The 22433-nt window shown below is 44.2% G+C and overlaps 1 protein-coding gene across 1 annotated transcript; it reads left to right on the top strand.

Moving 5' to 3' along the window:
- Positions 1–1274: 1274 nt before the first annotated feature.
- Positions 1275–21692, top strand: LOC136489503 (uncharacterized). The gene is made up of 8 exons (XM_066486117.1): positions 1275–1525; positions 16619–16765; positions 18441–18581; positions 18840–18977; positions 19527–19745; positions 20826–20967; positions 21046–21253; positions 21346–21692. The coding sequence occupies exons 1-8, from the start codon at positions 1275–1277 to the stop codon at positions 21537–21539; spliced, it is 1440 nt and encodes a 479-aa protein (XP_066342214.1). The 3' UTR covers positions 21540–21692.
- Positions 21693–22433: the final 741 nt, after the last annotated feature.

Below are 22433 nucleotides of genomic sequence, written 5' to 3'. Positions count from 1 at the left end.
GCTCGGCCATGGTTCACGAAAGACGCTGCAAGGCGCCAGTTTCTTCCCTGCACATAGAGTTGCATGGCTCGAAGGCCGGACACAAGGATGGACATGGCCAGGTGGTGTTGTCGTCCTTCGGCATGGTGGCGTTGCGGGGTCGCTTCCTCCCTGCGATAGTGGGAACAGCGGCACGAAGGTCGGCTCAACACGAGTAATGGTAGGGAGGGGAAAAGATGGGGTCCTGGGCTTTGGGTGCTCACCGTCTATTCGGGTTGGTCATTGCGGTCTTAGAACAGGGGCGCGTCGAGGTGCTGCCACCATGGTTGGGGCATCGACGAACACGCTGCGGCAGTGCTTCAAGGCGATGGCTTGCTATCCTAGCTGCGGCTTCAGCAAGCGATGCAGCTCCTGCTCTCGGCCGTGGTGACGTCGGTGCGGGTCGAAGTGGAGGGCACCGGTGCAGCCTTGGTGGAGCACAACGACATCGGCGTGGAGAGGCTCGTCGTGGCCGAGACAGGGTCAGGGCTTGGCGTGGCCGCGGCTGGGGACGAGGCACGGAGCAGAAGCTTGAGGTGGACGTCGACGAGGTGGTGTAGCTACATGGTCATCGTGGGGTCCTCGGGCTCGGCCTCAGGTCCTAGGACAGCGCTTGTCGGGCGGCCGGGGAGCACGGCGTTGCAGGCAGTGCCACGGCTTCAGCAGCGGCTCCGGCGGTGTGCTTCAGAGCATGGTGGCAAAGGTGGCTCCGGGCGGTCATCCCAGCAGCGCGGTGGGCCATGTTGTGGTAGGGGCACGATCTCCAGTGTCGCGAGCAGCACGACGTGTAGGGGCTCGCGAGCACAGACCGGCCTGGAGCAGAGGACGATGGAGCGGCTTTGCAGGCTCAGGGCGAGGTGATCGTGGCTGCCGGCATGGCGAGGCGCTATGGACGAAGAGACGGATGCGCGGTGGAGCAGTCTCGGCAGCAGAGTGGACCGGCGAGGGGCCACCGGCAGTGAGGACGACGGAGCCCGGCGTCGGCAGCGCGGTGCGTCGCGTTGAGTGCCTCCGCAGCGAGCTCGAAGCAGCGGTGCGCGGCTCCGGTGGAGAGCGAGGTCGTGGCCGTGGCGATGGTTGTGGAGAGCGGCGGCGCACTAGAGGAGGAAGAAGGGAACGGCGGCGGCTTGGAGGAAGAAGAAGAGGGGCAGCCAGTTTGTGGCATTTTATAGGGCGAGCGGCTAGGGCTCCAGGCACTGTGGACGGCGATCCTCGGCTTTTGTGCAGAGAAGGGCACGCGGCGCGCATTGTGCAGCATGGAATGCAGGGCGGTGTCGGGCGCCTGCACGTGGTCTGGCAGTGGCAGCTGGGAGCATCTGCTCGCTAGGGTTCTCCAGGGCGGCTTGGACCGGCTGGGCAAGGAGATGGGGCTTCGGCGGCTGGGCCAAGGGAGCAGGGCCGCTGCCTCGGCTGGGCCAGTGGAGAGAGCAGGCCGTGCGCGCACGTGGGCTAGAGGGGAGAAGCTGGTCCAGGCTAGGCTGCTGCGCCGGTTGGGCCAACAGAAGGGGTGAGCGGGCCGTGCAGTGGATAAAGAGGGTGGGGATGGCCTGGTGGGGCTGGTGCTTCATTTTGGGCCAAAAGGAGGAGGGGGCTCGGCTAGGCCAGCTGAGAGAGAGTGGACGAGTTGGGCTAACTTGGCACCTTGGGCCGAAATGGCTTTCCTATTTTCCTCCCCTTTTCTAATTTCTTTTCTATTTCTTGCTCCATTATATTTACTTCCGAGAGCTCTAGGTTGGTATACATGTGTCACCTATCACGTATTCACCCAGGTGGGGTCCACTATGGGTCTCGGAATCCAATGCCAAGGGTTGGCATCTATGGGCATTGATTTACAAGGAAGGTCGATTGACTTTATGAATTAGATCAAGGGATTCAAATGAGGTTCAAAAGCAAAAGGATGAATTAAGAGAGAGGAAAAGGGATTCATAAGATATTCTAGAAGGGATCAAAAGGATTTGCTACGGACTTGTGCTCTCCAACACAAGACACTAAACCAACAAAGAACTCTGGCAAACTCCTACAAGTAATTCTATATGCATGCAACAATTTATTTATAAATTGTTCTTAGTTTGACCTAGCATCTACATGCTTCACACATTGCAGGAAAAAATTTAAAAAGTTCGTATTTTTGGCTTCTCCAAAAACCCGAGTTGTTACAGGGCCATTGGCTAAATAGCCGATGGAGACATGGCGGGTGGTTGACGCCATGCTCTTCTTAATAGATAGATCTATTAACTGACAATGTCCATCTGACACGCTATTAATAGATCGAGTCAGCTGATGCAACATTGATAGCGGAGTCATACCCGATACTGGTGATCAATGAATCTATGTCTTAATAGAACACGACCTCAAACACCCACCATGTATGATCAGGATTGAGGTAGATTAGTCATCAAACATGATCTAACATCAAGAATTGAATTCAACCGTAAAGATGTCTAGCAGATGATAGATCAGAATAATAAGACTAATAAGCCTCAACCTAGATCGGGCAATTGGTGATATTGTGTTAAACAGTAAACTATTTAGCACAATATCGATAACTTTGATTAATACCAATGTTTACAAGAGATCAGTCGTCTGTTGTAGCCTTGTAAAGGTTGATACGAATCGATAACTAATCTATACCGTGATTTGTAAGAGAACAATCATCTGTTGCAGCCTTACAAACAACAGTATAGATCGATAACTAACTTATACCATGACTTGTAAGAGATCAGTCATCTGTTGCAGGCTCACAAGTAACAATATAAGTCATGATGGATACCCACAAACAAGCCGGAGGTCAGGTCATCCGATGCAGCCCTGCTTGCCCAAAGAACTCGTCGAAATCTACTCTACTCCTACTCCTAAGGGGTGGTGTAAGCCGAAAAGTAAAGGTACCTATTTGGTTGATCGATGAGAGATGTCTATTACAATAGCCGGGGTTCAATATTTATACCTGAGGCTTGACTACGAGTCCTAGTCGAACAAGATCGATCTCAAGCTTGGGAATGAAAATAAAGCTTCCTAAATTATGATAACTTGGACCTCAATCTCTCCCTTCTATGAAGTCTGATGTATCTTCTCGCTTCATGCCTTGTCGTTCTTGCCAATGGGGCTCATTCCCCTGATATGATGGTGTCATCTTACTCGGTTGATGACAACTTGGTTAGCCGATCTCGTTGAATATTTTGGCTTTCCCTTGACAAATTTTGACCTCGGGGTCCTTTCTTCTCGAACCAAATTTTGGTGTCAACATCACCTACCCAATAATTCAAGTTGCTATAATCTCTAGGCACACAAGAGTCTAAGTCACTACTCACTAAGAGCTCTCAACAAGGCTACACTTAAGAGCTCCGCTAGGTGAAAATAAGCTAGCAAGCAAGCTCTCAAAACTAGCTACACTAAATAGCTTGCTACACAACTAGTTTGCAAAGAATGTAAGGGTGTGAGTAGGGTTATTATACTATTGTGTAGAGGAATGAACCAATCACAATATGAAAGCCAATCAATCATCGGGAGAAATCCAATCACAAGATAACACAAGATTTTTCTCCCAAGGTTCACGTGCTTGCCGGCATGCTAGTCCCTGTTGTGTCGACCAACTCTTGGTGGTTCGATAGCTAATTGGTGTTTCACAAACCTAGTCCAACAAATGGACATCGCAAGAATCTACCCACAAGTGAGGTAACTCAATGACATGAGCAATCCACTAGAGTTACCTTTCCATGCTCTGCTAGGGAAGGCATAAGACCCCTCACAATCACCAGGAGATGGCCACAAACAATCACCAACTCTTGCCGATGCTCCTCTACTACTCCAAGCCATCTAGGTGGCAGCAACCACCAAGAGTAATAAGAATTTCACAGCCACAACGATCCCTAAGTACCACTAGATGCAATCACTCAAGCAAATGCACTAGGAATCACTCCCAATCTCAATATGATGATGAATCAATGATGGCGATGAGTGGGAGGTGTTTGCTTAGGCTCACAAGGATGTCAAGAATGTCAAAGTGCCAAGACAGTGAGCCCCAAGCCGTCCAAGACCTATTTATAGAGCCCCCTTGGCTCAAAGAGCCATTGGGCTCGTGCAGGCAGGACCGAACTCACCGACCAGACTCTGGTTAGGGTTCGGTCGCCTAGGTCTGGTCACTCCTGGCCACCCACATGCCCTCGCTTCGAATCTCATCCGTTGGATCTCAATGGCTATAATGGTCAGTGCCAAAGTCAAACAACGACCGGACTTGGAGAGGTCGGGTCCGATCGTTTTCGCGCGTGTGACTCCGGTCGTTTACAGAGAGTTCTCGAGCGCTAAAAAACCGACCGAACTCAGTCTAATTTTCATGACCGGACTCTTGATCCTCACACCTGCTGCACCGCGCTCTACCGAGATGATGACCAGACTCATGGAGGGGCGGGTCCAGTCCTAATATGCCACCTAGGTCCGGTCACTTCTAGAGAAGTCCAGAGAGCGCCAAAACCGTTCGGACCAGGTCTAGTCATACATGACTAGACTCACCCTCTGGGTCCGGTTGTCCTGCGTGCACCACGCGTCCATGCCACCAACACACCGCATAACTAGACTCTGGGCGTCGGGTCTGGTACTACCGCGCGCCTGGGTCCAATCGCCTCCAAGCCTTCTCGACTGCGTGAGAACACTTTTCTTTTTTTATCTCCTCAACCGCTTCACCCTTGCTTCCATGTTGCTAACCACAAAGTGTAGAATTTGTGTGCTCGTGTGTTAGTATTTTTCAAAGCATTTTTCAAGGGTCAATTGTTAGCACACTAGGTCCCTAATGCATATGAAAGAGTCATGTCACCTAGTGGCACTCGATAATCGCTTAGCCAAAGATTTCCCCTCTTTATAGTATGGCTACTGATTCTAAACACACTCACACCCTCTATGGTGTCTTGAGTGCCAAAACAAAAACCTATTAGATACCTTTGCCTTGATCTCCTTGGTTTTTGTTTTTTCTTTCTTCTTTTCCAAGATGGAGCACTTGATCATCTCTTTTGTGGCCATCACCTTCACCATGACCATCATCTAGCTCCACCACTTGGATTAGACTTGCTTATGTAATTCACACACTTAGATCAAGGTTAGTCCTAGGGTTTTATCAATTATCCAAAACCAAACTAGGGCTTTCACCGTGCAACTCGTTCAGCACGGGGTGACATCTCCAATGATCCATGTAGGAGACAAGACATCGGGATCTGAACCAGGAACCACGGCGCATCCTAGAGATCATACACCGCACCACCCCCTTACATAGCCCTCCCATCACCAAGCATTTGTATGTCCCTGTCTCCAAATATATAAGGTGGGATAAGGACAACGGTAGAAAAGAGGTTCCATAGATCGTTAGACAACCAGGTACGAGGTTCCGAGCTCTCAAGACATGTACTCACACATCTCTCTCCCCTACTCTTTTTTACTACTCCCTAAACACTTGAACACCAAAACGGTGCTGGGCGTAGGGTGCCAGCCCGAACCAGGATAAACTCTAAATATCTCTAGTGTTAGGCCATCAAAGACCACACATCAACATTCTAATTACTCATCGTGAATGAACCCACAACAGTTAGTGCACCACCAGGTTGGGGAACATCGTGTGCGTTTTCCCATCATTGATCGTCCATACCACCGGTGTTCTTGGAGTTGACGGCGTCACACCAAAGGCACCATTTTGCTTCAGTAGTGGAGCTCTTTCTGTTGGCGTCACATTTCCTCTAGGCTAGAATCTTATCTTTGAGAGCCTAAACTTCTTCGCCGATCGCTTTGGCGAGTTTAGTCTCGACGCTAGGGTGGCGTCGGGGAATGTGGAGACCCTGATAACTTTGCTTTTGGTTGACCTTCTGTGGGTCGATCTAGAAACCCTCACCCGGTAAATCTGTCTTGACCTTGGTCTGAGCCTCACTGACAAGGGGTGACAGCAGATGTTCTACATGCTAGCCAATGTCGAGCACTAGCTGACCAATGGAACCTATCTACCCCAGAGCACTGATTCTGACATGTCATACTTATGCAGGGAATGGATGAGCTCACTTTGTCCGACAATTCGAACACGCTCATTAGGATGATAGGATTCAAGGCGAACTCGATCCACCACATTCTCGAGCGATGGCCTAGATGACAACTTCGTGGACCTCACGAGCTATCCACTACGCCAGATTTGCACATCATTGCTGGCCTCATCACTGCCGGATTTGTGAGAACTGGCAGTGATGTACCTTCACTGCCGGTTATGAGCTTGAAAATAAAAAATGATTTGTGCTGGGCTAAAACCGGCAGTGAAGGACCACATCACTGCTGGTTTTTGGCTTGAACCGACAGTGTTTTGGCGGGCACTCATCACTACCAGTTCAAGCCAAGAGCTGACAGTGATTGGGCACTATCACTGTCGGTTCTAGCCAAGAACCGACGGTGATAAGCCTACAACACAAAAAGGCTGCAGCCATCCTCTCCTTCCTCCTCTCTTCCATCCCGAGAACAGAGGCACGCATTTGGATCCTTCCCTCCATTGTTGCGGCTGCTCTTCACCATGAAGCTAGTGCTTGGATTTTGAAGAATGGCTTGATCTTTTTGCTTTAAGGTTAGTAACAAACATCCACCCTTTGATTTTGTTGCTTAATTAGCTTTGTTTTGATGGCTACATTGCTTGATTCTCATTCTAGTTCTTTCTCCATTCTAGAGAGCACTTTTCCAATTGGACATTTGTGCAAGGCTCAAATTGTGGTGAATCCATCATCCAAAAGGTTGGTGTCTATGAACACATTTAAATTCCTAGCTAATTATTCCATGGTGGTCAAGATCATCATTGTTAGTATGTGATGCTATAATTAGTTCTTAGAAGTAGAGTAGAATAGTTGTTCTTCAATATTGTGCAATAATTGTTTTTACTATGATTTTCAATTTACAGGGCCGGGGCTACCAATTTTAATTTTTCAATAATTAGTGTACAATAATGTTTTCCAAAAATGGTACTTTTGAGCTACAATTGTTGTTCATGAAGCTCGATTTCTTATTAATTCTTTGTAATTACTGTCTTAGTATTTTTTGTGCATAGATGGATCGAGAGTGGATGCATCTGTCCCAAATAGACAAGTGGTACAAGCATGGCGTCAGCCAGTTTATCACTGATGCCAAAGCCCATGCTGGGAATGGGAACCCTGTCTTCTGTCCATGTAAAGATTGCAAGAATCATAGGAACTTTTGTCAAATTGAGTCTATACGATCGCACTTGATTACCAGGGGGTTCATGCCAAACTATATGATATGGACTATGCATGACGAGGTTGGTGTGAATGTTCTGCTGGGAAACAATGATGATGTGGACATGCCTGACATAGCCATCCACGATGCTGACGAGGAACCCGGTGTCAACATGGAACCTATGGCCACAGTTAATAATGTGTTTAGGAACACGCTAGCTGATGACACCGAGGATAACGATGGCATTTCTCAGCTGCTACATAATGTAGAGACCGGATGTCTTAGTGAAAGACAGCTGAGAAAGCTAGAGAAAATGAGACAAGATGGCAAAACACCATTGTATAGGAATTGTCTAATGAGCAAACTAGAAGCCGACATCATGCTGTTAGAGTTCAAATCGACAAATAGATTGAGCGATAAAGGCTTCGATCAGTTGTTAGGTATAATAAGGAAAATTCTCCTAGAAAAAAACGAGTTGCCAGAAAAGACATACTTGGCCAAGCAAATGATCTGCCCCATCGACCTCGAGGTTGAAAAAATCCATGCGTGTTTCAATGATTGCATATTGTACCGTGGAGAAAAATACAAAGACTTGGACAAGTGCCCCAAGTGTGAAGCTCCATGGTACAAGGAAGGGCCATCAGATGAGGGTACCAAGACCAGAGGAGGTCCCATAAAGGTCGTTTGGTATTTCCCTATAGCTCCCTGGGTGCATAGGCTGTTTGCATGTGCAAAGTCAGTCAAGCTGTTGCACTGGCATGGCGAAGAGTGTAAGAAAGATACAATGATGAGGCACCTCGCCGATGGGCATGACTGGAGGACTGTCAGTACTATGTTCTATAAGGACATCGGTGGAGAGGTAAGGCACCTTTGGTTTGCTTTGAGCACAGATGGGATAAATCCTTTCGATCAGGTTAGAAGCAATCATAGCACCTGGCCAGTGACGCTCTGTATATACAACCTTCCACCTTGGGTCTGTATGAAGCGGTCGTACATCTAGATGACACTACTGATCCAAGGGCCAAGACAACCTGGGAATGACATCGATGTGTTTCTAGAACTAGTGATCGATGAACTAGTGGAGATGTTTGAAAAGGGTGTGCCGGATGTTTGGGATGAGTACAAAAAGGAACATGTCACGATCAAGGGAGTACTTATCGCTACAATCACCGACCTACCAGGTCGAGGTTCGTTGTCTGGAGAGAAGACAAAAGGCTATACTAGATGTGTCGAGTGCTTGGACGACACCGATGCGGTAAATCTGCCAAATAACTCAAAGATAGTTTATATGGGACACCGTAGGTTCCTACCTAAGGATCACCCATACCGTAGGAATAGAAAAGATTTCAATGGTACTATTGAGAAATGCTTAGCTCCAAAATATCGAGACAGGCTTGCGATACTTCGAGAACTCAACAAACTGGAGGTTGTCCTTGGGACGGGGGACAATGCAGTAGTAGCGCCTGATGGGAGCGTTTGGAAGAAAAAATCGGTTTTTTGGAAACTACCTTACTGGCCATTTTTGAGTGTACGCCACTGTCTTGATCCCATGCACATCACTAAAAACGTGTGCGCTAACACTCTTAACACCTTGATGGACACCGGGGAGACATCGAAGGATTCACTAGCCACACGCCTAGACATGCAACACTTGGGAATCAGGAAGGAGTTGCATCCTATGGAGCTAGATAATGGCCAGTTCGAACTTCCAGTTGCGTCATGGACATTGAAGATGGAAGAAAAGTGTGCGCTTATTTCTTTCTTCAATGAACACAAAGTCCCGATAGGCTACTGTGCGAACCCGAAGAGGCTAGTGAATATGAGAGAACTTAAGTTCAACTAAGGCCCTATGAGGGCCCATGACTGTCATGTCATTATGACTCAACTGCTCCCTGTTGCCCTACGTGGTATCCTCCCCCCAAAGGTCCGCGCCCCAATCATAAAGCTTTGTTCGTTCTTCAACGCGATCTCAAAAAAGGTCATTGATGTGTCCATTGATTTTGATGGAATGTATAGCATGCTTAAAAAAAGGCATCTATAGATGTTTGTTCCAGAAAAAAAGTTAAAAACAACTTTTAAAATTGGCTCGGCAGCAACAGCAAGTATGATTACTAAACCATATTGATCTCCGAATAATAAACTACCCAATTATTGAGGTAATTTTTATCATGTCAAGGATAAAGAACATTAAATAGATTTAGTTTGCCCATATAACTTGAATAATAACTCTTGTTCAGTGAGTTACCATTACCACTTACCACATGCCTAATTTACTTAAATGTATAGGCAACCATGGTATGGTTGTAGTGCATGTTGGTCACATGCCTGGGATTTATCGAACCTGGGAAGATTGCTATGCTCAAGTCAATCGCTACCCTGGTAATTTGCACAAAAAATACAACACAGAAGCTGAAGCTTTGAGGGCCTACTATAGTCATCCGGCCTACCTTGCAAACCATGGGCAATTGGCCTACTATGGTCCAATGAATGCAAACCATGGCCATCCGCTGGCACTAGAGATCGAAGAGAAGCCACCCGCCGGAGATGTGAAGATTATGAGAATTGCTCCTTGGTCTTGGAAAGATGTCATGCTTTTATTTATGGCTATGGTCATCGCTTTTCTTATTTGGAAGTTGATGTAGGCTTAGTTTCATAGAACAGTAGGTGGACTTTGTTGTATGTGGTCAATCAAACAATGAATTTGTTCTAGGTGAACATATGCTATTATTTGACTTTGTTGTATGTGGACTTATTATTAGACTTTGCATTAAACATATTATATATATATATATATATGAACATATGCTATTAGTAGTTGTCCGTGGCCAAAACTAACCACGATAGTGTCACAGCCATGACTCATCGTCGCCTGTTACCCCATCGCCGAAGAATAGATCAGCAACAAGAAGCGGCTGATATCGCTGGGACGGGAGAGCCGCATGATCCGACAAACGGTGACGATGTCAATCAGGTCGGTGAGAACGAGCAGCCATGGACCCCGTCCGGCCTGCTGCATCTGGATCAAAATGACCAAGATGGCTAGGTAACTTTGGTATCATGTGACTATGTAGGCATACACGCTAATCAATTGAGAGGGTCATAGCTTACTTGGTGTCTCTAGCAGGAGCCACCGCCAGCCGAGGAGCCAGAGAGTTCAAGTAGCAGGAAGGCTAGATCCAAGCAAGGCATGTCAAAGATTCCTGTTGGTAGGAATGCACACTGGCACATTACCGAGTTCGATGAATTCGGGGATCCACTCTCACCGCCTATAGCTTTGACCAAATACAAGACTATCCTTGGGTTACTTGTTAGGGACTTCATCCCGATTAAGTACAGGAAGTGGATTGGGAAAGATGATGACCAGTGGAGGGTTCCCGAAAGCGAGAAGGATTACATATGGGATGTCAAGATCCTAGAGTATTTCACTTTCCCAGCCGAGTATGACAGAGAGTTAGTCAAGAAAAAAGCAAAAGAAATCATGGGGACATGCTTCAAGAATTTCAAGGGGACATTGTACAAGAATTTTGTCCTCCAAAATAAAGAACCGGATTTTGATGGTGGACAGTTTAGCAAGCAGAAGGACTTCTAGCAGGATTTCAAGTAATATAGGTTATCCGAGGAGTACTTAGAACTGAGCAGGAAGAATAAGGAGAATTCGCAGAAAGCGACGAATCCTCATCATCTCGGCTCCCGTGGCTACGCCAAAAAGATGCCAGAATTTGAAGTAGAACTTCAAAAGATGGATCGCCTTGCTGAGGAAGGCGTTGAGGTTGAGACCGCCGATTGGGAGCCCAGATCGGTATTATATTGTATGGGGAGAAATGTACGGCACGCCGAGGACAGGAGCTTTAGCTCCTCAAATCAACCCACGAGCGAACTCATCCAGAGGATCTCCTAGGTAACTGAGGAGGTGAGGCAAGGGACTCGCACTTCTAATAGGGAGAAAGACGTGCTCACCCAAGCACTTGAAACCAAGGAGCACCCTAGTCGCACTAGAGGAACCGGTGTTGTTCCTTGGAAACTAACATTCCCCCAAGAATCTAACACTTACCGGAGCTGCTCGAGGGGTAGAACGGAACAGAAGGCAGAGTATTTGAGGAGACTAAAAGAGATGGAAGACAGAATGGAAGCACGGATTGAGGCGACCGTTGAAGCTCAAGTTGAGCAAATTTTGCTGTCCAAGGGGTCACTAGTACCACAAAACCCTACTCCTACTGCCTTTAGCCCACAGTTTAGGGGTCACAGCAGCTGCGGATCGACCCCGCTCGATGAAGAAGAGGCGAATGTGCCTCATCCGGTAGACGATATCACTGAACCCATCAATGTTAGGTTGTACATCCGTTAGGAATGGACAAAGGACAAGGTGGCGCTCGGCCAGGCCTGGCCTGTGGGAGACAGGACAATTAATGGCCGCCCAATTCCACTGGGGTACGCTCGCATCACCATTGACAGAATACTTGATAAGAAGTTTAACGAGATACCCATTGAGTACCCCGTAGCGGAAGACATGCCGAAACTTGGTCAAAACAAGGGCTCTCAAGTGATCTGGCGCAAGCGCTTCATTAATCTTGACCATCAATTGTCCTCTGATGAAGAGGACGACTGCGAGTCTTCGCCCACCCACGATGATCACTCACCATCTCTCAACAGAGATCACTCCCCTCCTCATCCAGAGCCATCACCCCCGAGAAGACAGAGGTCTCCTTCTATTCCTCCTCGTCCAACTCCATCTTCATCAGCCCTGAGAAAAGAGACTCCTCCTCCTCCTCCTCCCCCTCCTCCTCCATCTTCATCAGCGCCGAGAAAACAGAATTCTCGTCATCATCCTCCTCCTCCTCCTCCTCCACCTCAGCCCAAAACAAGATCAAGGACATCCTCGGATTCAGTCGCAGAAAAGGTCCTTGGATTCGGTCGCTAATGCTCCCAAAGTGGACCAACAGAAAAGAAAAAGGTTGTTCAGTGGCAGCGTTACCACCTTGATGAAAGAAAAATTTATAGCACACATCTCGAAGGAAGATTGTGTTAGTTTCTTCAATCTCTGTGCCTCACTGCCTTCGTATTTGTTGAAGTCCGAATTCAAAAGGCAAACATAGAATAAATACGCTATAACAAGAGATGAAGAAATACACAATAAAGATTTAAGAAACATACAGAAGTACATCGAAGAAAACCCAGGAGTAACCATGGAAGAGGCTGCGACCATCTATTATGATGTACAAGGGACGGCACCACCGGCAATGAAGTATGAAAGGGGCAATCTTTTGGTTTCTAATGAGGAGTATAAAAATCTGACAACATATATGCGCCAGTTGCATGAATCTTACATGGCTCAAGCAACAGAGATGGACGACTTTGGTTTTGAGGTTATTATCTGTTCGCCACATGTTTTCCATTATCCTGAAGAAGAGAAGTTCGATGTCGAGTGGGAGTGCTTGTTTCAGCTATACCAGAAACGCTCTCTCGATGTTCAAATGTTGACGCTGTGGACTATGTAAGTACCCTACACGCACGATATTATAATTAACTACTCTCTCGAGACAAATTGTTAACTTTTGAGCACTTCCTATGATTTTATGTAGGTGTATAGCAAAATTTTGCATTCTAAAAAGCAAATGGGATTACATAGGTTTCTTGGACCCCTTGCGAGTCAATGAGAAGACATGTCTAGGCCTCTATGGATGTGACGTGGAAGACCTAAAACAGAGATTGATTGCTGTTTTCGATGAATTCACGATGAAGAATTAAACCCACATACTTCTAGCCTACAACTGCGAGTATGTGTTCTCGACTTTTAATATTATGCTTTTTTCGTTAAGATTATTCGATAATTAGGATTCTGTGATTGTAGCAACCATTTCATCTTCATTTGTGTCAATCTTGCCAAAAATCTAATCGAGGTGTGGGACTCGAAGAAAAAACCATTTCATCATCTGGATGCACTAGTGGCAGTGCTGAATTAGTAAGCGATCCTAATAACATATTATTTTCTAATCACACATACCACTTTCTAATGTTTCTCCTTTTAATGTTGCTCAGTGTCCGAAGAAGACATATCGGTGGGACGCCGGTCCCATTCAAGGTTGTCGAAATGGAGGGGAAGTACCTGTCACAGCCGGCGGGAAACAATGAATGCGGGTTTTATGTAATGTGGGCAATGCTTCGCTACATCGGCGGAAAATCGGAAGAAGCCGATAAGTTGGTGTGTATAATCCCAATTTCATTTATGTCTGCTAATAATTCAACAAAATGATGTAATGTTCCTATTTGGATATCATCTTTTTTGAACGACAGCGCAAGAAATATAACCACCAAAGGCTGTTAGACATGAAGATCGTTGCACTGCAATCGGAGCTCGCAAAATTCATCTTAGCTGAGATATTGGAAAAAGATGAAGTATTTTCCATTGCACAATCCGTGAGGTACAAGGACCAGTATGGCCCAGAGCGGCTCGCCAGATTATTGTAAGAAGTCCGAGAAGCATGTGTGAAGTCCAAGAACATTTCTTTTTTATTTTGAGGGATCGAGATGTGGATAAGAACATTTGAATTGTAACCGTAACATTTGTAATGTTTAATATTGATGTACCTGTCGTCTACGTAGCGTATATAAAGCGAAACCCGATTCCACGAAAAAATATAAATTAAAATCAATTATAAAACAATAAATTGCGAACGTGACATCACTGTCGATTATCAGAAAACCGGTAGTGTTGTCGTAAAACATCACTGTCGGTTAGCAACAAAACCGGCAGTGCTGGCACTGCCGGCTCGAGCCACAAACCGGCAGCGTTGGCTTAGCCATCACTGTCAGTTCTTGTCATAAACCGGCAGTGATTCTTACTACAACACTGCCGGTTGAAACACAAACCGACAGTGTTGTTGGAACTGAGCTCTACCGGGTGGTCTTATGAACTGGCAGTGTTGGTGGAAATGAACACTGCCGGTTGTGTAAAGAACCGGCAGTGCAGTTGAAGAACACTGCCGGTTTGTAGGAACCGACAGTGATAGCTTACCCTCATCACTGCTGGTATGGTTGTGCCGGTTCAAAATCCGACAGTGATGGGGTATTTTGAACTGGCAGTGATGGGGTATTCTGACGTAGTGATCGCCTGGAGCACCGGGTGCTTCATGATGGGGTAGAATGGGAAGCTTACCTACCCACCCCTTGAGGGCATGCCCCCTCATCCAATTTGGGGCCAATACCTCGAGGAGAAGGCCGCACGACTCATGGCCAAGCGAACTAGACTCGAGGATGAACGGTGGGAGCTTGAACGTGAATGCATAGGGCTAGACCACAATGCGGCAAGCCTAGTTGTGCTCGAGCCAAAGCCGTTTAGCGTGACATGTTGACTTTGCCGGGGCGCCCTACTCCTGATGTTCCCCTGCGCAGGGGAAAACATTGCGGACACCATGTATGTCCTCGTAGAGATCCCAGACACACTAGATGAAGCGAGTGGTTCACGATCGAGAAGCAGGCAAAAAACGTAAAATAGAGCCAAAAACACATGGAGCGAAGCAGTCCCAGATATGACTGTAGTAGTCTTCGTCAAGGCTAGTAGGGTAGTGGGATTTTTTTTTGTTTTTTTCTTTCTTTTCTGATGTTTCGTTTTGTATATTTTTACAAAGCTGCTCCCACACGGCCGCGAGGGTGCAACATGTGGCCCTGTCTAGCCAAACCGTGCGCCGCTGGTTTCTGAACCAAATACTTGTACCGGAGGTTTATTACACTAGAAAACAAATCACATCTCTGTACTCTGAGTTATGTATACACGTGGGGCCAATTCCGAGTCGAATTTGGAGTGCACCACCTCCTTCGTCATTGTTTATGCATATATAGATGATGTATTTGTAAGTATATGGAGTATATTCGAATTCGAACACGTCTTCGTCCTTATGTCGTCTTGCATCAATTATCGCTTGATGAACTATTTATAGTAATAACAAGTATATGTACAGGTTCCGGTGACACACATCGCTATCGAATCGTGCGCCTCCCGGTTGGAATCGCTTGCCGTCAAAGCTCGCCGGCCGCCCTGCGATAGACTATCAACGATTCAAGGAGGACAGTAGCGGCCAGCCGCCGCCGTCCATCATCACTGGATCGACAAAAAATCTAACCCACGGTAAGTTCCATTATCAACCAGCTAGTGTGCCTGCTTTTAATTTGTTTGCTTCTTCCTTAACCAAATTCGCTTTGTTTGTTTCTTCCCTCTTGTTCCTAGTGTATCCTAACTTAATTCGCTTCTTTAGGTTTGAAAACGTGTATTAGCAAAGAATTAACCTTGGTCGTGACGAGTGCCACATTAACCCCTCCGCTTAGCCGGTGCTAGGGCTTTAAGGTCTACATATATTAATATAAATAAATAAACTCATATGTAATCTAAGTAATGACAGATCTAATTTCTGAGAGAGCTGATATTATACTATATGTCTCTTATTATTGGGGAACCTTTTTGGTTGATCATGCATCTCCGCGCGTCCGATCCTTTCGTTAGGCAACACATTAAGCATTTGTTCGGTTAGTCTTAAATCTGAATGGATTAGAGCGGATTGAGGGAGATTTTAATTTGTAAGAAGGAATTAAACTCCTCTCAAGTCTCAACCCCTTTGAATTGGAGACTAGCTAGTCCTAAGGGTATGATATGGGCTAATAATAAGCTGGCTAAAATTAGCTGAATATGTATATTTTCTCAATTAATGGACTAATGGCTAGAACATGTGTGATAAAAATTAGCCTTCCTATCAGAGCAACTTCAAAAGACTCTAGAAATAGAGATTGTGGTAAAACAATAACTTTCAACGACCTTTTTAATTGGATCTCTCTATTCAGCTAAAGATGGAGAGCGATAATGACTCCGAGTGCACAAAAGAGACAAAAAAAAAACTGTTAGAGAGTACAAAGATATAGAAAACAATTTTTACTCTAATGACTCTCAAATGATGATTTAAAAAGTAAGTTTTACAGTTTTTAGTTGGTGTTCTCTACTTTGACAGTAGAAACACTCTTCAAAGTTAAACCAAACGCAGGGTGTGCTACACTACCCGTGGTCGTGACGAGTGACCTCTCCGCTTAGCCTTACGGCCTACGTGCCAGGGCATCTCCTCTCCTCTACCGTAATAATAGAGCACGCTGCACGCGAGAGAGAGGGGGGAAGTCACCGGTCAGTAGCGAGAAGTACGTAGTAGTACTAGCTTGTGAGCTGTGACTGTGAGGGACGCGAGCGACCCACACACGCTAGTACACCACCATCCAAACCCCAAACCCGCCGCCTGCAGCTCGACCGCCATGGCCGACGGCGCCGATCCCCATACACGCAGTTTGTTTCCATAGCAAATTTATACTTTTTTTTTCTCTCTGTTCTTTGCATTTATGATCTTTCCTATAATATGTTTTTAATCAGGGCTGAGGCTAGCGCGGTGAGAAGCAGCGAGCTTCATAGTCCGGTTATGGATTTGCCAGCATTTGAAGCGCTGTCTTTGAGCGACCCTTCACTTTCCACCCCAGAAACAGCTGAAATGACAAATGTTGATTATGCACCTCGCTCTGAGTGAGTTCTTTTCTTATGTTCCACTTTTTAAATTCAGTTGCCCTCGGCCATATGCAATTTGATGGGACCCACACCATTCACCATCTAAATCTACTTAGAAAAAGTGCCGAATTTCTTGTGGTAGCACTTTAAGTCGGTGCCATATGGTATAAAATTGTAAAGTGAGCAGAGACGGCACACACAGATCCATATATTCATTACTTTTTTTGCTAAAAGTTATCGCTCTAACCTCTGAACTGTAAAACTGATCGTGTGCTTAGTTCCCGTTCCCAGGTTATTGTGCTGGAAAATACTCTGCTATTTTTTGCTCCCATAGACATTGGCTTTTTCGTTGACAAGCCATGTGAATAATGGAAGAAGTAGCTGTATGGTTGCGCCATTTATCTGTTATGAGAATCATTTCAAACTATCCAATTAAATTAGCAAACTGCCTCGGACCCCAAAAAGCAAGCATGTATTGTGCTACCAGTGGTTTGTTCAACCAAAAATTGCATATCATAGCAAAATTTTGGACTGCCATTTGTTTCTTGCTCCCCAAAAGATTCCCTTTTTATATTGGTGGGATATGGTGGATATTGCTTGCCTGTTTAAAAAATGTGTTTTTGTTTAACAGAACCATTTCAGCCTTCCTAGTTATATTTTTTTACTGCTTTATTTGTCAGCAGCAAACCATTAAACACATTATGGTCAAGAGGTCATCACTTGCTCTGTGAAGCAATCCAACTTGCATGCTAGGACAACCACCATGTGTATCTATCCAGAGAACAAAGAATGATCAAGAAATGAACAATCTTGTCCTATACGTATCAGTTACAAGCTAGGCTGACTTTTCATACCCTTCTAGCATTTCACAATTAAATCACAGCTACAGAAAACAAAAAGTTCTTTGTAGGGACGTAAATGTAGCCGAGGCTCTGAGGGATCCATGTACTTTTGATGTTTACTAGCTTCATGGGCTAGGAAATTGCATAGAACTGCTGTCCAGTGAGCATTTTTCAACCCTAGCTGTATAGAAGTATTGTGTAATCTGAAGTCATAAGGGCTTCTCTGTTTTTTTTTTCTCGAACTGCGCAAGAAAACTGCGTGTCATTTCATTAAGTATAGAAAAAAGAAAAAAACCAAAGGAGAAGCAAACCCAACTCCCAAAGAATAACAGGACCACTCGCTGCAAAGAAAAAAAAAACACGACAAAAAACCCATCGCAGCATAAGCAGCTGGTGGCAGCGACGTACAAAGGAGCTGCTGTAATGCCTTAGCACCAGCCCAACACCAGGGCTTCTCTGTTTTATTTGTTATCCTTGCGATTTTGGAATGTTTGGCCTGGAAACTTTTTGCTGCCCCTCAAATTCATTATCTTTTAACATGTATAAAAGATTCCAATAAATATAGTTCGTTTCCTTTCTTGGCAATGGAACAAGATTGTAGATTGCTATACTAGTCAGTGTACTTACATGTGCTGATTCAAAATTTGTAGTCATCCTGTAGCTCAAGGGGCTGGAACTGGAACCCGTGTTGGGCAGAGTGTTCTCTATTCAGACCAGCCCAGACAGCCTTGCTGTTTACCTTTATATATAGATACATGTTTATTGTCTGACTTGTGTAGCAAATTCATAATACCTTCTTCTGGATATTCTTTCTAATGATTATTGTTCCTTTCTAAATGTTATTTTATCAGGCAAGAGGAGCATACCTGTGTGGTGAACAGCAGTGAGGTTGATGGGGAAGTTATGGAAGAGGCACTGTCATTAAGTGACCCCCAACTTCTGCCCCCTCAAACAGAAACAGATGAAGAGTCTACTGATGATGACTGTGCATCGTAAGTATATTTTGCTCTTTGTTTATCTACGCTGAAATTTAATGTTTTCTATCTCTACATAATGGCAAGAATCCTCAAAAACAAAAGTTAACTGTAGATATATGAATTTAATAACGTAAAAAGATAACAAGAAGTAAATTATGTGACAACAAATTACACTCTTTTGGTATGAAATTGTCTTGCTTTAATGCATTACAAAGAATGAACAAGGAGCACATACATTGGTAGCTCTATCTAAGCGTCTTCTCGCCTGTGCAGGTTTCCTACTACTGGACAGACTGAGTTCTTTTTCAACCGACCAAAAGGTCTATCACTATCTATGGTGCTGTCTACGCCCCTTTTTATAACTGTACCAAACGTCAAGGAGGAAGGCCCCAAGCTATATTCAGATGTGGAGTATGTACATCATCACTATTTTCTATCGATATATATAAGCCTGAAATACACTAGAAATAGTAAGAAGCCTTGTTGAGGCACTAAAATTATAGTACACACACAGAGGACCAAAACAACATAAGCAAGTAAACAACACAGTAGCATGTGAGTAGCTGTAGCACCACACGATGTTAATACACTATTAATTACTCTGTCAACATTCTAAGCTATGGACATGATGGTTTTTTGAAGTTGCTAATTCAGATATAAACCTGTAATATGCAAAAAATAGTTATTTTATTTTCCAAACACCTCTAGCACGTGCATGGTCAGGTGCATAGTGGAGTACTTATGAGGGTGAGTAAGCAGTATAAGTGACCATGACGGTGAAAACCTTTTGTGTTCATTTGTTGTATTCATGCTTTCATTTGTTATGTAGAAATGAATTCTTTGCTCAATATCACCAGTCAGCAAAAGTTCAGTTTGCATTCCAAGACCTTTCGTCTACAGCTGCGATTTGAAATTTGATATGTTGGTTGCTTTTAATAATATTACCATGCTTTTCTTCAGCCCAAAGGATGTGCAGCGTATGGTTAAGGAATACTTAGATGCGCGTCCTTGTATGAACCTCCGCGCAACTTCTTATAACATTCTGGCTGTTGAGGATCCCACTCTTAATGCCCGTGCTGCTGAATTGGGTACAGAATCACAGCTACCCAATGTTATTACTGGACAGGCTTCTGTTGCAGCTGCTCACCCTCGGCATAGTATGGTACCAACTGAATCAAGGTAGAGGTTCTAATGTTTTGGTCTGCTTTTCCTTCTATTTTATTTCCATCACTATCTGCTGATATTTGGTATTGATTTGTTTGGGAGTACGCCTGCTTACTGTATTTTTCTTTGTTCTTGATGAAATGACAAAATGCTTTCTTGTGTTGTGCCGTTGTTCAACAAAAAGAAATTCCCCTAGGTTTTATTGTTTTTATTAAGTCATATATTGTTTTTTTTCTATATGTTCATCAGGAAATAAGCCTTCCTGTCATATGTAAAATGGAAATTTTAGACTTTAATAATTTCCATATGCTGCATTGTTGTGATTACATAATAGTTTTTTAAATATATTTTTAGAGTAACACAAACCATGTTCTCAAATAATTTCAGTGTCTTGCTACGTTTTTCTTGAAATAAAAATAAAGGTTGGCAAGTAGGCCCCATGATTTGAATTTGGTCTGGCATAGCTAAAGCAGTGCTAGTTATTATGGTCTAAGTTTGCTGGTAGGGAAGGATAAGGCTAGTGACCATGAAGGTGCTGGCACAACTAGTGCAGTGGTGGGAGGGAGAGAGGAGGCTGAGAGGTTAGAAAACTGAAGGGGCTTAGCCTTTCTTTTACTTTTGCTTAACAAACTTTCTAATGACTTGGAAGGCAAGGATGTGACACCATCATCAGCCTCATAGTAGTGGACTGGGAGAGTGGTGGTAGCTGCCCTATGTAATGTCGCCATCCTCGTAGGAGTAGGATGCTGTGGGACATCATAGGCTTGGGGCCTATGACTGTCCCTATATCATACAATCAAATGCTGTGGTAGTAATAAGTTGTTCGGCTATTGCTACGCATTTGGTACTCTGGTAATATTTTGAGAGAATATTGATAGTATTCATGTATGGTGTCATTTACCCTAACTTTTGTATTTTACCCTCCTATAGTCATCCAGACTTAGCAAGAGTGAAGTTTCTAAACAATTGATGCATGTCGTGCTTACAAACTTTTATTTGAGTCATACCTCTAGTGTAGCTTTATTAATTTTTATGTATGCAAAAGAACTATCGATGTTTGGAATTGGTTTTATGATACTTTGATTCCCACCATAGAGGAAGACGTTGGTCTCAAACTAGTTGTGGATTCAGGCATGAAGCTTCAGCGGAAGAAACTATTCCGACTGGAATATCCTGCATGAAGGAGGAGGTGATGCTCTGTTTCAAGAAGCTCATTGACATAAATCGAGATCTTGCGGTACGCATAGTTTTATACAAATTAAAATTTCAACCTTTACAACTTTTACAATATATCCCTATGTTGATTTTTTGTCAGGAGCTGGAGGACTACCGCCTTGATGAACTTCAGCACCAGTGTTTTAATGTGGAGAGCTATGACAAGGTGTACCATCATTATAACTTCACTGTGAGGATGAAGATGCCAGATTCAGCTGATTGGAAGGTGAAGCTGTATTTTGCTGAAGTGAAGGAGGTTTTTAGGAAAAAATATTATTTATGCTATCCATTGGATCCAAACGAAAATGGTAATAGCAACTGTACAGTATCATATATGAAATATATATGTCTGAATGTACTTACAGTTTTCTAATACATTTTGCCTGGTTTTTTTCGCCAGGCCAATGTTATGCATGCAAGAACCAAGGAGTGGAAGATCTGAGACACCCTGCCATTGACCTATATGAAATAGGCTCACCTGATGCTTCATGCAATTTATGGTACACTGATGATGAAAGTGACGAGGAAGCAAAAGCAACACGTTTTGAGTCTGACAGTTTGGATCTCGGCGTTTTGTTTGGTGGTTACGTGTGAACATGATGCTCCAGGTTTCGGTAGTAGGTAATTTGTTGTATCCGAACTTGTGTACTGGCGGGATGTAGCGAAGCACTTAATTTGTGTGTGTGTGTGTGTGTGTGTGTGTGGATCTTTCACTATGACTGAGATGGTATTTCTTATATATCTGCTTATGTAGTTTCCTGTGTGCCAACCAAGTTACTTACTTAGCTCACGAACTTGGTGACATTTCACATATTTTGCTACTCCCTTCATCTTGGATAAGACATTTTAACCTTTTTTAGGTTAATTATTTTACCATACATCAAGACATAGTGTATATTTATAAGTGCATAGTAAAAATTATGTATCTAGAAAAGTCAAAACGTCTTATAATTTAAAATGGATGGAGTACCGAGTACAATTCTACTCTGTGGAAACCTTTTGAGGATGCAAATAATGAGCTGCGATAACCTTTTTACAGTCAAAATAAATACGGGCTAAATGAAGTAGGCATGAACATTCTATAAATGACTTTTTGAGGTTTAAAGTTTGTCCAAAAAAACATTCCATAAAAACATGAAACACTGCCCCTTAATGCAGAAGTTAAGGATACATGTATGCAATAACTGCCAATCTAGGAGATATCCTAAAGGAAAAAAAAAAGGAGATAAGGATACATGTGTGTCTTTGGCCACCGTCTAGAAAGTTATTTATTATGGGACTGAGGGAGTTCATGATAGCTAATCTAATCTCCAATAATATCTTTAGATGAAGAAAGCTATTTTGATGAATATTTTTGGGATGTTTTTACCTGAAGATAACCACCCGTACCCCACATAATGGACCCACTTTAAACGGACCACGAATGAAAAAGATGGAGAAACAAAAAATAACACTTTCTAATAAAATGTTTATGTGTCGGTATTCGCA

This window comes from Miscanthus floridulus, chromosome 10 (assembly GCF_019320115.1).
Source record: "Miscanthus floridulus cultivar M001 chromosome 10, ASM1932011v1, whole genome shotgun sequence".
NCBI lineage: Eukaryota > Viridiplantae > Streptophyta > Magnoliopsida > Poales > Poaceae > Miscanthus > Miscanthus floridulus.
Note: the sequence above shows the minus strand (reverse complement) of the source record. Positions and strands in the feature narration are given on the sequence as shown.

Bases quoted from the DNA above. Each gene is read 5' to 3' on its own strand.
- LOC136489503 (XM_066486117.1), top strand. From the start codon at position 1,275: ATGGAATGCAGGGCGGTGTCGGGCGCCTGCACGTGGTCTGGCAGTGGC. The intron at 18,978-19,526 runs GTATGTACATCA...GCTTTTCTTCAG, and splicing joins AAGCTATATTCAGATGTGGA to CCCAAAGGATGTGCAGCGTA. The intron at 19,746-20,825 runs GTAGAGGTTCTA...TTCCCACCATAG, and splicing joins ATGGTACCAACTGAATCAAG to AGGAAGACGTTGGTCTCAAA.